Source organism: Seriola lalandi, unplaced genomic scaffold (genome assembly GCF_002814215.2).
Source record: "Seriola lalandi dorsalis isolate HSWRI2012SDOR001 ecotype SW California unplaced genomic scaffold, Sedor1 jcf7180002054901, whole genome shotgun sequence".
NCBI classification, from domain to species: Eukaryota; Metazoa; Chordata; class Actinopteri; order Carangiformes; family Carangidae; genus Seriola; species Seriola lalandi.
Window position 1 is genome coordinate 1,462,792 of NW_019525453.1, and position 14,387 is coordinate 1,477,178.

Here is a 14,387-nt window from a genome sequence, read left to right on the forward strand (position 1 = left end):
GGGGTGGGGGGGGCGTTCCCCTTTGCCCTGTGCCTGGCTTTGTTTCACCATTTCCAGCTTGAGGGGGTGGTATCCGTGGAAACGGATTTGAATTTCAAACCAATTTAGGGCCGGAGAGAGGATGAGGGGTGGGTGAATGGAGTGGGAGCCAAAGGCGTTTCCAGGAATTACTCGAGGTAGTGATGCTGCAGTCAGGGAGCTTTATGTTTCTACATAAAGTCCAACACATCACTTTTGATGTTGTGTGAATGTAGGAAAAGCAGCTGGATTTCATATTCATAAACCTGCTCACAACTGGAGAGGCCTGGCTGTGCAATATGTCGTACAGGATATCATTTTTAAGCTTCAGCACTTCAGCTCCCCTTAAATCAAATCTAGATAAAAGAAATACAAGACACATTTGATCATCATTTGTACTCATTTTCATTATTTAAAAACACCTCAAAAATAATTTCCTTTTCCATTTACTGACATCAAATTAAAAACAGTTTCCAAGGAAGTTTTATTCTTCAGAAGTTTGGTCCTTATAAATATGCATTATATACAAAATAATATTATAAAACATATAAAGAGCAGTGTGTCATATTTAAATTAAACTCTGGAAATAATCATTTAAAAAAATTACATTATTGGTTCTGTATTTCTGAAATTTATTATAGGCAGGCAGTGGCGTGACAGTCTTTTCTCTTTGTTTTCCTCAGTTGGGTTGCATAGAAACATTTTTCTATGCACTTTTCCTTTCTCTTGGATCTTGCTGGCACAGCACTGACTTTTGCACTCCTGTGGTTTTCTCTTCAAATCGCTGTTGATTAAAAAGTATTCCCCCCCAGTTTTTTTTCTTCTTTTTTGTAGTGCAAATGATCCAAGAACAGACAAGGGCACAAATTTAGCATTCAAACCCCCTCTTTTAAGGCTTCTAGTGAATTTGGGCTGCATACAATCTTCACCATTGTGTGGAAAAGTCCAACCAGTCATTTTCACGTGATTGACAGTTGAAGATTAGTTTCAGACATTCAGAACTCTCAGTGTTTGTGAGGTTGGATTGTGACGGTGGGTGAGTTCACTCGTCTCGACCCTGAGTCTTGCATAGCAGGCGAAGCTGGCAGGAGTGAGTGTGGGACAGGGGGGGTGTAGGGATTTGGAGGGGTCACATCTTAGGCACCTTTTTAACTGATTGGTTGGCTGTCAAAGTCATCATGATTATCACACAAGGCCGGGTCAGATACGAGGGGCAATGATCCACCTGCGCCTCCTTTTACTGTCCAGGATGGCTGCAATTTTAAATTAATATTTTACCGATGCTCTGTCAGTCTTCACACCTCGTGTTGTCAGTCTTTTCGCCAGTCCATTTAACCATTGTCACAACTAAGAGAGGTCCTTCACTGTACATGTTTTGCATACAAACACTCGGTCAACATAAAGTTTCTCAGTTCTGTTCTTTTGTTGCAGAGCAGAGGTTTCTTCCCTCTCCAGTTCTCAAGTGTTCCAGAGCAGCAGTGGACATCTAAAACAATCTCCAGTCTCTTCTCAGCATTTGTAAACAATCCAGAATGTTATATTCTGCCTCGATTGTGTCTTCTTCCTCGTCCCCTTTGCTTTCAGACCCCTCACAGTTTATACCTGTGGGAAAAAAAGGGAGGAAAAACTTATGTTAAAATACAAAGTAACACAATGATCCTGCTGCTGAAAACCCATAAGCTTTTTTTACATCGCCTTTTGAACTGTTAGAGCTCACATGCTCCAGTATCACCATTATATTTTGCTTGGAAATAACATCTTAAAAATTCCTCTAATTGCCACAGCAGTAAAACATAGCACCTTGGAGACCAAGTGGAGCCAAACATGTGTGAGGAATCAGTCTAAACTCTAACTCTAGGTCATCACACGGCCAAGATAAAGAACAGCCAGTGTAATTCACAGAAACCAGTAATGCAGTTGATTGGGCTATCCCAAGCTCGGGTCCAAATATCACACCACAGTCTTTCTAGAAATAGCATCATCCCCCGTCATAAATGTTGGTGCACCAGTGAGGGATAGAGCACTTGGGACGAAATGATGCATTTCAAATGGGCGATCTGCGGAAATGCTGATGAAGAAGTGATTGTTTTGGCTTACCTCAGTTGCTATGACGCATTCCCTCCTTTCCTCTGCTATAACAAATACCGACTGGTACATGGAGTCTCTCGAGGAACATATTGTTGATATCCTACACTCTGGCTTTTCACTGCAAACACAAATCACACTTTGTGTTAACTCAAACGAGAAGCACATGGCAGCGCTATGCATTAGACATACACGTATATAGTGAGGCGGCAGAAAGGACAGGGGCGTTTTGTAGCAGAGCAATTGTCAAATATACGTAAACTCAACATGAATGAAGAACAATGGATGGTTTCCAAGTTTGGAAAACACAACTGGGGCTCATTGTTGGGTTCAAACAACTAAACCGTGGCATTGCGTGAGTGAGAGCTCTCATTAACAGCAGGGCTCCATGTATACACTAGTGTATGAACTTAAGACAGGAGACCTATGGAAATTTCCTAGTACTTAAAACACATTCCTATCTTTGCTATCACAGCCAAGATGAGAGTCTGTTAGTGAAATGGGGGGGGGGTGATATGGTGATATAATATAAGATCAAATGTAAAAATGGTTCCTCTTACCTGTACATTCTACTCAAGGGCATTTTATCTTCTAAACACTTGTCATAAATAAGACTTTTATCCTCTTGTGATTTTTCATCCTTGAACTCCTTTGATTTAGAGTTGTAAGAGTCCAAGTGATAGTTTTTATGGATAAAGTTCGATTTCTCTGAATCACAGTCCACCTCCAGGCCGATTTTTTTCTGGTTGGTGTTTTTCAGCTGCGACGCTGGGATCAGGTTATCCCGCTGAAAATTCGACAGGTTGTTCATAGTCTCTGTGTCTCCTCTCTCCCTTTGGGCCTGCCTGTGGATGTGCCTCAAAGCCAGGCCCACCATACACAACAGCACAAGCAGTGCCACCAGCCCCACGGCCAGAGAGACCGCCGCCCACTGGAAGCCATCTTGAATCCCTTCATCGGTCACGGGAGAAGTGACGGCGGCGAAGAACTCGCAGCGAAGCCCAGTGAAGCCAGAGGGGCAGATGCAGGTAGCAGGAGGTTTGCCCGGCCCATCGCCCCCAGTGCATATACCCCCGTTGAGGCAAGGGTGAAGGGAACACTCATCCAGGACTCTGTCGCAGTTTCGCCCGCTGTAACCTGAAGGACAGGCGCAGGTGTAGTCGTTGATTCGGTCTCGGCAGGTGCCGCCGTTGAGGCAGGGGTTCCCGGCGCACTCATTGATGTTGATTTCACAACGCTGGCCGGTAAATCCCGCGCGGCAGCTACACGCACGCATGCCACCGTGGATCAGACACAGACCACCTGCAGAAGAAGAGGAGGTGGACAGTTGGTATCAACAAGTACTTTTTCTGTGTGAGGTTGAAAAGCTTTCTAAAAGGCACAGGCATTGCAACATCAAGGCATTTCAAAATCCGAAAGAACACGATCTCCATAAATCTATCCATGAGGCCCCTTCAGTTCACACATCTCCATCAAATCCAGTGTGACCACAGCACTTTGTATGTGTATTGTGTACTTATACATGTATTGTTCTCCCAACACAGAACAATCCCAGAGCCCTCCATGTTTACAAGAAGACAGAAATCGAGCTACGCTGGAAATTTGTCCCCTTTCATCAACAACCACAGTGAGCTGTGGTGACATTTACAAGCTGCTGCTCTGAGCTGCCGAGTGTTTATATGGAGGACAATAGACACCAAGTTCCCACCAATTCCTGTTGTTCCACACTGCTTCCAGTTGCAGGAATTCGAAGGGGGGAGAAAGAGTGAGGGGAAGTTCAGAAAGGGGGGGCAAAGAGGGGAGGAAGACCGTACCATTAGCACAGGGAAGCGACGTGCACTTGTCCACTCTCTTCTCACAGTTGAGTCCAGTGTAGCCCCGGGGACACTCGCACATGTAGCTGCGGCCATTGTCCTTCTCCCAGCATTTACCACTGTGGAAGCAGGGGACATCGGCGCAGGTCAGCAGGCTGTGTTCACAGTGGGAGCCCTCGAAACCTTGGGGACATCTGCACATGTAGCCACTTTCCAAATTCTGGGGGGAAACAGAAAGAGAGTCAGACAGTCAAAAATAAAATCTGTGAATATAAAAACATACATATCTTATCAATCTGTTGTTTTGTCTCCAACTTACTGTGCATAACCCTCCGTTCCTGCAGGGGTTGCTGTCACACTCCTGCATCTCCAGCTCACACTTGACCCCTGTGAAACCCGGCAGGCATGTACATGTGTAGCTTCCCTGGCCTGTGTTCATACAGGTGGCGCCATTCACGCAAGGATGGTGATGGGTGCAGAAGTTTAAGTCTGGGGGAGAGAAGAGGGTTTGTTTACAGGAGCCTGCAGGGGGAAAATAAAACTATTTACTCCGGATGTGTATAAAGCTATGAACGGAACACTTCAGAGAAAACCTAATTTACTAATGCTTTCAAGTTAATTCAACTGAAAACAGTGTACAAGTAATATGAGAAGATCTTTTAAAAAGGAACAACAGCAGTGGTCCAAGTCGTCTGGTGTACCTTGGTCACATAATAGGCCTCCCCAGCCTTCCTGACAGTTGCACTGCCATGGCAGCTGGCAGGTGCCGTGCTTACAGGCTGGGTACTTCTTACACTCGTCACAGAATGTGCCTTGCCAGCCATCTCTGCATCTGCAAAATGACAAAATATGATCGTTGATTAATCACTTATTCATGTCATTGGTCTTGTAATAGCATATCTGAATTTGGCACTTAAAACTGGTCAATTTCAATTCTATTAAACATATACTCGGTTAATTTCTTTGAAATGAGAGCAGACAACTATGCCTTGTAGGCCTGTCATGAATTAAGTGGTTATCACATCAAGAAATCGGTAGTTAATCATGTAAAACGACATTAATAGCTTCACCACAGTCGGATACAATCATTAAATTCTCATATAAATCCATCACAGCAATTGAAAAAAATTCAAAGTCTGCTACACATGGGGCTAAAAGTGACATCCTACAGCAGTGGAGCTTTTTTCAGAACGCACACGACAAGTGGAGTGTGAAATGATCCAAAGACACTGGCAACTTTTCCACAACCTTGTTACATCACTAATTACAGACAACATTGTTCTAATGAATAATAATATTGCACTGTCTACATTACAATGTGAATGCAGAAACATCAAAACAAACAGAGGCCAATGTTGAAGGTCAAATGATCAAAGAGGTATGCACAACATAAGGATAAATAATAATATGATAATACAAATGTGAAATATTGCTGCAAAGATTTTTGGCATCAAGCCAACAGTCAACGGTTTTTCCCTTATGTTTCCCATGAATATCCATTTCTCAGCATAGTGTGCAGCAATCTTGTCAAACTGAGAGATTGTGGGACTTAAGATGCACTTTTAAGGTTCCAACTTTTTCTGCTGAGTGAGCAGAGGCATGGGAGCAGCTTTATGGTGTTGGGTATCTGAAAGGTTTAACCTAGATTTGGGTCCGTTTTAGCGGTGGGAACAGTGGATTTGTGTCTAAAAAAGAGGGCAAAATCGGATTCAGGAGGACTTTCTCACAGCGAGTGGGTGAGTGAGTGAGTGAGTGTGTGTGTGAATTATCTTTGCTGGTGAGTGAGTGAATGAGAAAAGCTAGTGACAAGAAGGGAACATGGGAGACAGATATGTTGGTGAGTGATGCAGGGAGACGAGAGCACGGACTGAGGTTTTGTTGATTTAGTGAATTTCAGCCTCTTTGAGTGAATTATATGGGTGTAAGAATAGCTGATGTGAATCTTCAAATTATGAAATATCCCGCTCTGATTAGTTGTACTTACATGATTTGTATGAGAACTTGAAAATGGAGTTTAGAGAACCACTTCACATGAATATAACTCACACTGTTTCCACACTTATTTCAATACTTCTTAATTCTAAATACTTACACACACTCGCCAGGTCTGGAGCAGTTTCCATTCCTCTCGCTGCAGCCCTCCAGACAGATAGCTAAAGCAGAGAGAAAAACACAAACACACATAAGTCTGCTGCTGTTTTCGCATAAATGTGCTACATACTACTACTACATATCAAGTACTAAATGGTAAGTAACATTTTCACAACTTAAAAAATGACATCATATTAAAGACTGTAAGTCTATAGCCGCTAAAAGCCTTACAATAACACAGTGGAAGCCCCTCATTACAACAACCAAGGCTACAGAGCCCTCATTCTCTTGAAATAGCAAACCGTGAGCCTGCGTGTTGAAGTACATGAGGCCTCGATCCGTCTCAACTTTCCTCAGAAGTCATTTGATCATTTGATCTAAACCTGTCCGCCACGCCCCCAGCTGCCGCGTGGGGGAAAATCGGTTGAGGGGTTTGTTTGTCCTGTTTTAAAGTGTACCGGTTGCATGACAGTGATTCGCAGGGCAACATATCAGGCGAGTGACGGTAAGCGGCCGGTTTAGTCCAGAACAGATGCTTGCTCTCAATAGCAGACAGCTGTCACTATTGTTGTTTGTGGTCTGCCAGAACCATATTTGCAGCTGCTACTACCGCGCGCCCAACAATGGAAGGGACTAAACATCGGTGGCGCGTGGCGGATAATAATGCCGCGATTAACCTTGGCGCGTGCAGTCGGCCGGGCTCCTCCTATCAGTGCCCGCGCGCCCCCCGCCTGCGGATTATGTTACCGGGCACGCGCGGTACAGTACTTTCAAAAATATTTATGTAAAAAAAAAAAAAAAAAAAAAATAGAAAAACAAGTTGTTAGGTCTTAATTGTTTGTGACGCAAAACAAAATGTCAGGTAAAAATGCACACCTGTGTGTCATTTATGCTTTACAGCTGTGCTAATTAGCCATTTGTTTCCAATTTAATTGGCATAATTTTGACTACTGTTAGGCTACTATGTTTATCTAGAATTTAAAATGTGTTTCTGTTGCATTGTGCTTAAGCCCTCCAACATGTATCGCCTACAAGGCCCAAATGACAAGGCTTGTTTAAACTGATGTATGGCAGTGTGAGAGAGACGGGAAATTATAGTGTCTGAAAGATGCCCCATCTATCTTTCTCATGTATATTTTCTGTAGTCACCGACGATTGATGTGTCTGTAATTGCAACACGTGAGCCCATCTGGTTAGAATTTGGCGCCACAATCAAAATAGCACATGCCAATTTCTCTTTCACCACCAAGTGACATGGATGACAGATCCGCTGTCACCCATGTGGTCACATATCCAGCACATGGGAACTATTACTCTCATGGTGCCTCCTTCCAATCTACTCTTTGATTAATTTGTTTTGGTGAAAAGGGCCCTTGGTTGTTGTGGAGCCAAATGGCATCCGGCCTCCTCATAGGCCCATTCAGAGCTGTCCAAAAACATGGGAGGGTTGGTCTATGATTTCGCCAAGTGGGTTTGCACAAGTATAATGTGCCTGTTGTCATGCTAAGCTGTCTGTCCCTCAACCCATATTCAATGAGTGTTCACAAACCCACAAGCAATTACACATCAGAATTATATGAACACTAATTATATGAGGCAAATATCTCTGAAAAATACATTATGCACCAAAATTGCCTGTCACACTTGCCAGATATCATTACATCATGTCTTGTTATACTGTTCAACATCTTGTGGCTTTAATGATGTCGACTTATGTTTTACACAACTTCCATTTTAACTACTGATATGTGTAACTCGTGCATGCTCACAGATCTTTTCTCTTTTTAGGCACAAACTGTGACATTGAAGGTTAAAGGTCACACACCATGGGGACACAGGATCATCAGGACCTTGCATAAGTAACAGCTCTTTTAAGGTAAGGATTGGCCACTAAACCCTACAAGGGGTTCTTGTTGTATCGAGCTCCAAAGCTAGGCCAAAACAGATTCCATTATTTATGACTCATTTGCAAACATCTGCATGCCCCCAACGTGTTAGAGAATACACAGACACGCGCTCAGAGCAACACTGAACTACATTCTGTCAACAGACAGAAACACTAAAAGACATCAAGACCAAACTGCTGATAAACAGCCAGATGTGAATAATAGTAGATATTTTGTTGATATCTTACGTTCTTCACAGTATTTCCCCTTCCATCCAGGCAGACAGGATAACTGTCCATCTCGGGTGCAGGTGTAGTGGCCAAATCGGTCGTCCCTCGGCGTGCATTTTTTGGAACAACTTTCGCCGTAGTAACTTTCGTTGCAGATGAACCGGTACGAATACCTGAGCTCTGTCTGCTTTGCCATCTGCGTATCCTGGGACCAATCAGTCCCTACACCCATTTGTCTTTGGATGGCAAAAAAGCTAATCAAAAGGTCTGGGTTGTTGGTATCTGAAAGAGGAAAAAAAAAACAAGACAAGGAGGGGGAGCCAGAATTAATGTAGGATATCTAAGTTAGGAACCTGTTTATGTCCTGGTATGGTTATGATTTTATGTCAAGAACTGCATCATAAATGGCTGTGGGTTCAAAAGTCATCCACTTTCGCTTTAATAATCTGCCCAGTACCAAGCTGCATCCCTTATCAAATCCCATACAGCTTAGATGAAAGATAAACTCAGGTTGAAATTTCCTCTTTCTTTCCGTCAGCAAAAACATTCCCAGGCCCAGTCCCCTCTTCCAAAGGGCGGAACAGAGTAAGGTGTAAAATACAGGAAGATGTAGTCAGGGGTTTTTGGCAGGCACTGTGTATTCTCACCAAAGCCCACAGCTCTTTCCCACGCCAAAAATAAACCAGAGGAAGTTCAATTGTATTGGGTATAAGAATGAAAAAGGTGTTCTGAAGTTCATAACAAAGGACTGAATAGGCGTGAAAATGTGTGAAATTATGAACAATTAACCAGAGGTGGAGGGGGACATGTTGAATGACTAAGGTGCATTTAACAGCCCAATCTCTGATTTTTTTTGTGCATGTATTTGAGCAAAAATGGTGAACTAGTTGGAGAGCCTCATGTGTTAAATGTACAGACAGAGCTCCCTCCTGTGGTAAAAAATGTTGCACTTACCTACAGGTAGATTTCCATAAGGTGAATGCCAGGCTTCGATTATTAATGAAAATGACCCCTAAGGAGAAAACACATGTAGATAATTAGTATCCAAATTACTTTCATCATTCAAGAAGAGAAGCTTTCATCTTTTCTTTTTGCTTGTATTTGCCTGATTGTTTCAAACAGCCATATCAGTTCCACTAAAGGCTGCATGAAGACATGTGCTACAGTGATCATTGCATGGCCTTCTGGATTTTGAAATGAAAGACGTCGTAGCAGTCCAATCTGTTTGTCCACAGAGTATTACCTAATGATATGGATTAGATGAGCTGACCAATAACCTCTGCGCTCCCAAAATGCATAGCAGTTCCCTGAAAACAACACAATAGCGGTCGCTGGAATAAAATAAACAAAGTGGATGCGCAGCTCCACTGCTCTTACCGGCCATCCAAAGTTGAACGGTATTTGAATCGGTCTAGGTAAAGTGCCACTGTCCTTGGCGCTGAAAGAGTTTGTCCCCAGCACTGGTGTCATTGTACTTCCAAAGATGCAGTCACCTGGCGAGACCACAGCCTGGTAGTTCTTCAAGCAAATTGTAAAATAAGTCCTGCAGTTGGGTTTGCATGCGTTCCCGTTTGCCAGCAAACCTTTGTGATTTTTAAATTCGTGAAGATCAAGCTCAAAAACACCGGATCCAAATACCTAAAAGAGAAGGAAATATCATTTAAGAGAACGTCGGCACGGTTACATTTAGCTTATTTCTTAAAAAACAAAACAAAAAACAAACATCTAAAACATCTGGCTCCCCATCTGTTTTCGCGGAGGTCTCAGGACCACCGGGGAGATGTATTATCCTCCTTCATACCTGTGTTATCAACGTGGTGCTGAATGCGATGGTAAAGGTGAACCAGGCTGCCATCCTTCTCGCTTCTCCAGGGCAGCCGCGTCACCAACCAATAAAGCAGCAAAACCTCCCTATTCCAAAGTATTTACACCGAGGTAAACAAATGTACAAAGAAAATCTCTAAAGCAAATATAAATCCTTATTCACTCCCGGGGAGTTCTCCCGTAGCTCCTTGTTGCTGTGCGTCAAAAGCGTCCAGAGAAAGCGCTTCCAATCTCCAAGTTATCCAAAGGTGAGGGAAGACTAATATCCACAGCCGTGCTTCTGTCTGTCTGTCAGCAGGCGTCCTCTCCTTGCACGCTGTTGTACTCCACAATGGTCACTCCGCTGTGTGTGCGCGGCTCAGAGCTTGTTTTGGTGCTGAACTTGGTGCGTCACTGCGCCACGGATGTTCATCACTCGTCTTAATACTAGTGAATGAACTGTTGTGTGTCTCCTCCCGAATATATAGACTTGCACTGCGCTGCTCATTACATAAACCGTCAGTCACCGCACTGACACCGCCCACTCAACCCCCTTCCCTTCCAGCCCAACAACAATTATCCAGATTTAATACTCACTGGCACTGTGCTGACTGACCACCATGGTTACTGGGCGATTATTAACAAGCCCCAACATCTGTTGACTTATTTTTAGCGCACAATACGCAGGACACACATTCACACATTATGGACAGTGAGTAAGGACAATGAAGGAGAGCCGAAACTTCGGGAACAGAAAGAAGGAATTTAGTTCAATCACTGTCTTACTCCTTGCACCCGTTTGCCCTTGGTTCCACTCAATTGCTCGCCTAATTAGCTCCCACTGCAGTTTTTGGAGCAGAGCGCACTATTTCCTCTCAGACCGTCTGCTCTCACTGGGGTCATAGGTGTCTCTCCCTCGGGCTGTATCACGAATAGTGAAACTAAAAATGCGATTAAAGGAAACATTTTATTTTATTTTATTCGTTGAAATTAATTTTCGTTAGTTTTCTTTTTTTTTTTATAAACACATGAGATCCATAACATACCAGAGCAAATATCTTAATCGTAGAATATCTTAAATTAACCCACAAAATGTATTTTTATTGTCGAATTCTGCTCAACACCTTTAAAAATACATCACCTCTCGCTTACTTTTACGCACGGATACACTGGTCCATGATTATGTCCTACCATTTTTGCCACTACGATGTTATCACGGGTGGTGTTTCATCTTGTTGGTGGCGTGTGCCCCTTCATGCCCACCCATGCATTTTACGGTTTAGTGGCAGCGTGCGTCCTATTGTTGCGGCGCGTGTCCCTCTCTCGCCCTCATGCGGGTGTAATGTGCGGGAAGGGAGACATGACTATTCAGCTGTATGCAAATTGACTCTCTCTCTCTCTCTCTCTCTCTCTCTCTCTCTCTCTCTCTCTCTCTCACACACACACACACACACACAGACGCTCACGCACACCACACATCTCCTGCATCCGTAAAATTGGTTTATTCTTCCTCGTGGCCTTTAAGAGCTAATAAGAATGACACAGTGCTCGCGCGCCGCGAGGTTCCCCGCACTGAGATGAAAGATTTAATTTGATGGCCTCAAATGGACAGTGGTGATGCGCGGGACTAATAAACTGACAATTTTTCCCTCCCTCCCTCAGTTTGCCACGACAAAAAAAATAACTTTACACACTCCTTAATAATGAAGGGTAATAACGCTGCTAAAGCACATAGCCTATGATTACAAATTAAGCAAATCCCTCTGTATATGCCCTCTCAAATTAATTAATTGTATTTTACTTACAGATTATTATCAGCAGCACAGTCCACAGGGAAGTCCCTAAAGAAATTAAGAGTCAAAGCAATTCCACATAAACAAATTAATACTGATAATCTCTGGTTAGGAGAATGAATTGTTTGGATATTTGGCGAATAAACGCATTTCCTTACCGTTTCTCCCCTTAAACATGGGTTGTTTTTGACAATCTGATTGGTTGTATTTGTTATTCGATCGCCCGTGTCTCTCTCATTTACCATCTGGTGGGAGACTGGCAGCCCGACGCACCGTTTTCTATCGTCTGTTCACGGAGGGGACAAGCCAATTTTCTCCAACCTGTTCATCTAAATTCTGTTTGGCATCAGTTGTGCATTTGTGAAAAAAGGAGCTACAGTAATCCTGTAATAACTTTCAGAAGGATGTTTTATTTCCCATATTGCAGACGCTGGAATTATCACAGAACTTAATGCAACGCAGAAACAGAATTATGCCACGTTAAGGATACAGAAGGCTTTCTCTAATATATTTGATAGAAAGGTCATTAATAAGACATGAATAAGTACCTAAGCATCGGATATCACTGTCATTTTTATTAGCGTTAAGCCTATAAACTGTGCAATTGTGCATCTATTTTTAATGTTAATAATATTCCAAAATAGCATACAATGATAGTTCTCCAAGTGGTGACATTAATATCATCAGATTGACAGAATCAACACTAATCTATCCACTCATTTTGCTGTTGTGTCACTGACTAATTTTGAATTTTGATAACTTTGGGAATCTGTTAAAATCAAGTCAGTGCAGGAAGCTAACACAGCTTTCCTCGAAAAAAAAAACAAACTAGTGCCTCCAACAAAACCTTTTAACAGACAAGCAAACTCTTCATGTTTATTGTATAGAAATCAATGGATGATATTATGCTTAGAAAGTTAATGCACAATTCATTGTTTCTCCAGGGAAAATGATTGCCTTGATTTCTCCTTGAACTCTACATGATCTCCGAATGTTTGCCTTTCATCTGTTGTTTTCGTATGGTGGCTGTCCGCTGCTGAGAGTGAAAATGGAGAGCATCTATATTTATTCAGTGTTTATATGAGGCAGACATAGTGGATTGGTTGAATGCTTGTCATATTGACACACCTGTTGTGTCTCCGATGGGTCCACAGAGACACAATGGCATCGGCTTGGGCGAGCCATGTGTGCCACGCAGCGCTTTTCTGTTTCCATATGCCCTCGACTGCTAATTCTGTTACTTGTTGACATTGCAGTGATTTGATGAAATGATATTTCAGATTTCAGTTTTTGATTCTCCTCCCCATAGATTAATAATGGCAATGCTGAAAACAGGCATCGGGACAGTCTGTCTCTTGATGTGTTTGTCCTGGATGGGTGAATTGAGCTGTGATTCCAGGTTTGCCCTCATTATTGCATCGCCTCTCCTGCCAGTAATGGTTTCTAATGGTGAATATGACCCTAGCTTATCTCCTTTTATAGCCATATGTCTCCAGTTCAGCTATCACGAACCTGCCATAAAAAGGGTGGCAATTGCAGTTTATAGTAGGTTTAGCAGGTGAGTGCAGCTGATAACACGAAACTCTCTTCACTGTGAGGATTAGTGAATGACATGTGAGCCGTATGTTGTTTTCCACACAGCTGAAACAAACCGCACACACAATGGCTATACTTTATCATAATGCTGTCAATGTCAGATGGTCTCTGCTTTTATTATAGTGCTTGCACTGGACACACATCTCACATATTGATTTACCTGTAAAGGGCCTGTTCATTCTTACTGAAACACTATGTTAGAAAGAAATATAAAGGGTTTATAGTAAAGGATTGAGAGCCATTTATTAAAATAATAGATTGAAAAAGGCAGAAAAACTGTGAGTAGCGACTTATAGAATTTGAACACATGTTGAACACAAAAGAGGAACTGAGGGAGAGCTGAAGCTGCTGTCAACAAATGCTTTTTATGGTTTTATTTATAACATGCCTCCCTGAAAAAGCTTTGTATTATCATACTCTTATGCAATGCCAGGCCAGTAACTGGAGCCTACAACAAACCAAGTGCTCTTGTGCAGCTCATACCAAGGCTATTTGGACCCATTCACTAAACCACAAGCTGGGACCCAGCATATATTAGGATGCTGCATCAAAGCTCTTTGCTTTCCAGCAACACAGCAGGGTCTGACTGACCAGACTTTAGTTCATGCTCAAGTCTTCGTCCAAAAGCTTTGATGTTTGCATATGTGTGTGTTAGTACAAGCTTGTACGTGGGTGTCATGGAAGACGAAGAAAGCATCTCGTCTCACGTCTCATCTGTTTCCCCCTCGTCTCTCTGCTTCTTCAGAGAGAAAACCCATGGGTTTGCAGGTCCGCTTCAGATTGTTCTGCCGGCTTGACGGATGCCTTTCCAGTTGATTGTGGATCTGAGGGCCGCTGTGGAGAAAGCCACAGTTCCTGTTCTCACCATTCTGGCCCGTTCTCATGAATAAACTGTGATCTTCTGACAAGGAAGTGTAAACAGTTGCGGTTGATTGGTCGGGGAGCGGACACGAGAATATCTATTGTTGTCGAGGGAATGTGAAGAATGCTGCTGTATTAAATATGAAGCAAGAATGCCGCCATGACATCAGCCTCCTGTTTTATCACCTGCTTTTTATGAGTCATCTGAAA

General features: G+C 42.9%; 1 protein-coding gene and 1 long non-coding RNA gene across 2 annotated transcripts in view; one reads left to right on the top strand and one right to left on the bottom strand.

The window, feature by feature from the left end:
* Positions 1 to 3,868, top strand: part of LOC147817744 (uncharacterized) — a 7,530-nt gene extending 3,662 nt beyond the window's left edge. The window contains exon 3 of the long non-coding RNA XR_015438723.1: positions 3,648 to 3,868. This is a non-coding gene — a long non-coding RNA (uncharacterized LOC147817744). The remainder of the gene's footprint in view (positions 1 to 3,647) is intronic.
* Positions 400 to 10,386, bottom strand: dll4 (delta-like 4 (Drosophila)). Its single transcript, XM_023430267.2, has 11 exons — positions 9,926 to 10,386; positions 9,502 to 9,762; positions 9,079 to 9,136; positions 8,143 to 8,406; positions 6,010 to 6,070; positions 4,619 to 4,749; positions 4,237 to 4,406; positions 3,918 to 4,137; positions 2,664 to 3,405; positions 2,116 to 2,224; positions 400 to 1,620 (listed from the first exon to the last, which is right to left on the bottom strand). Exons 1-11 carry the CDS (start codon positions 9,977 to 9,979, stop codon positions 1,615 to 1,617), a joined length of 2,076 nt encoding a protein of 691 aa, XP_023286035.1. The 5' UTR covers positions 9,980 to 10,386; the 3' UTR covers positions 400 to 1,614.
* Positions 10,387 to 14,387: the final 4,001 nt, after the last annotated feature.

What these genes read in the sequence shown, in the direction of transcription:
- dll4 (XM_023430267.2), bottom strand. Translation starts at nt 9,979, where the DNA reads ATGGCAGCCTGGTTCACCTTTACCATCGCATTCAGCACCACGTTGATA. An exon ending in GCACCACGTTGATAACACAG is followed by an intron (nt 9,763 to 9,925) that starts GTATGAAGGAGG and finishes CTTCTCTTTTAG; the next exon opens with GTATTTGGATCCGGTGTTTT. An exon ending in GGGGAAATACTGTGAAGAAC is followed by an intron (nt 6,071 to 8,142) that starts GTAAGATATCAA and finishes TCTCTGCTTTAG; the next exon opens with CTATCTGTCTGGAGGGCTGC.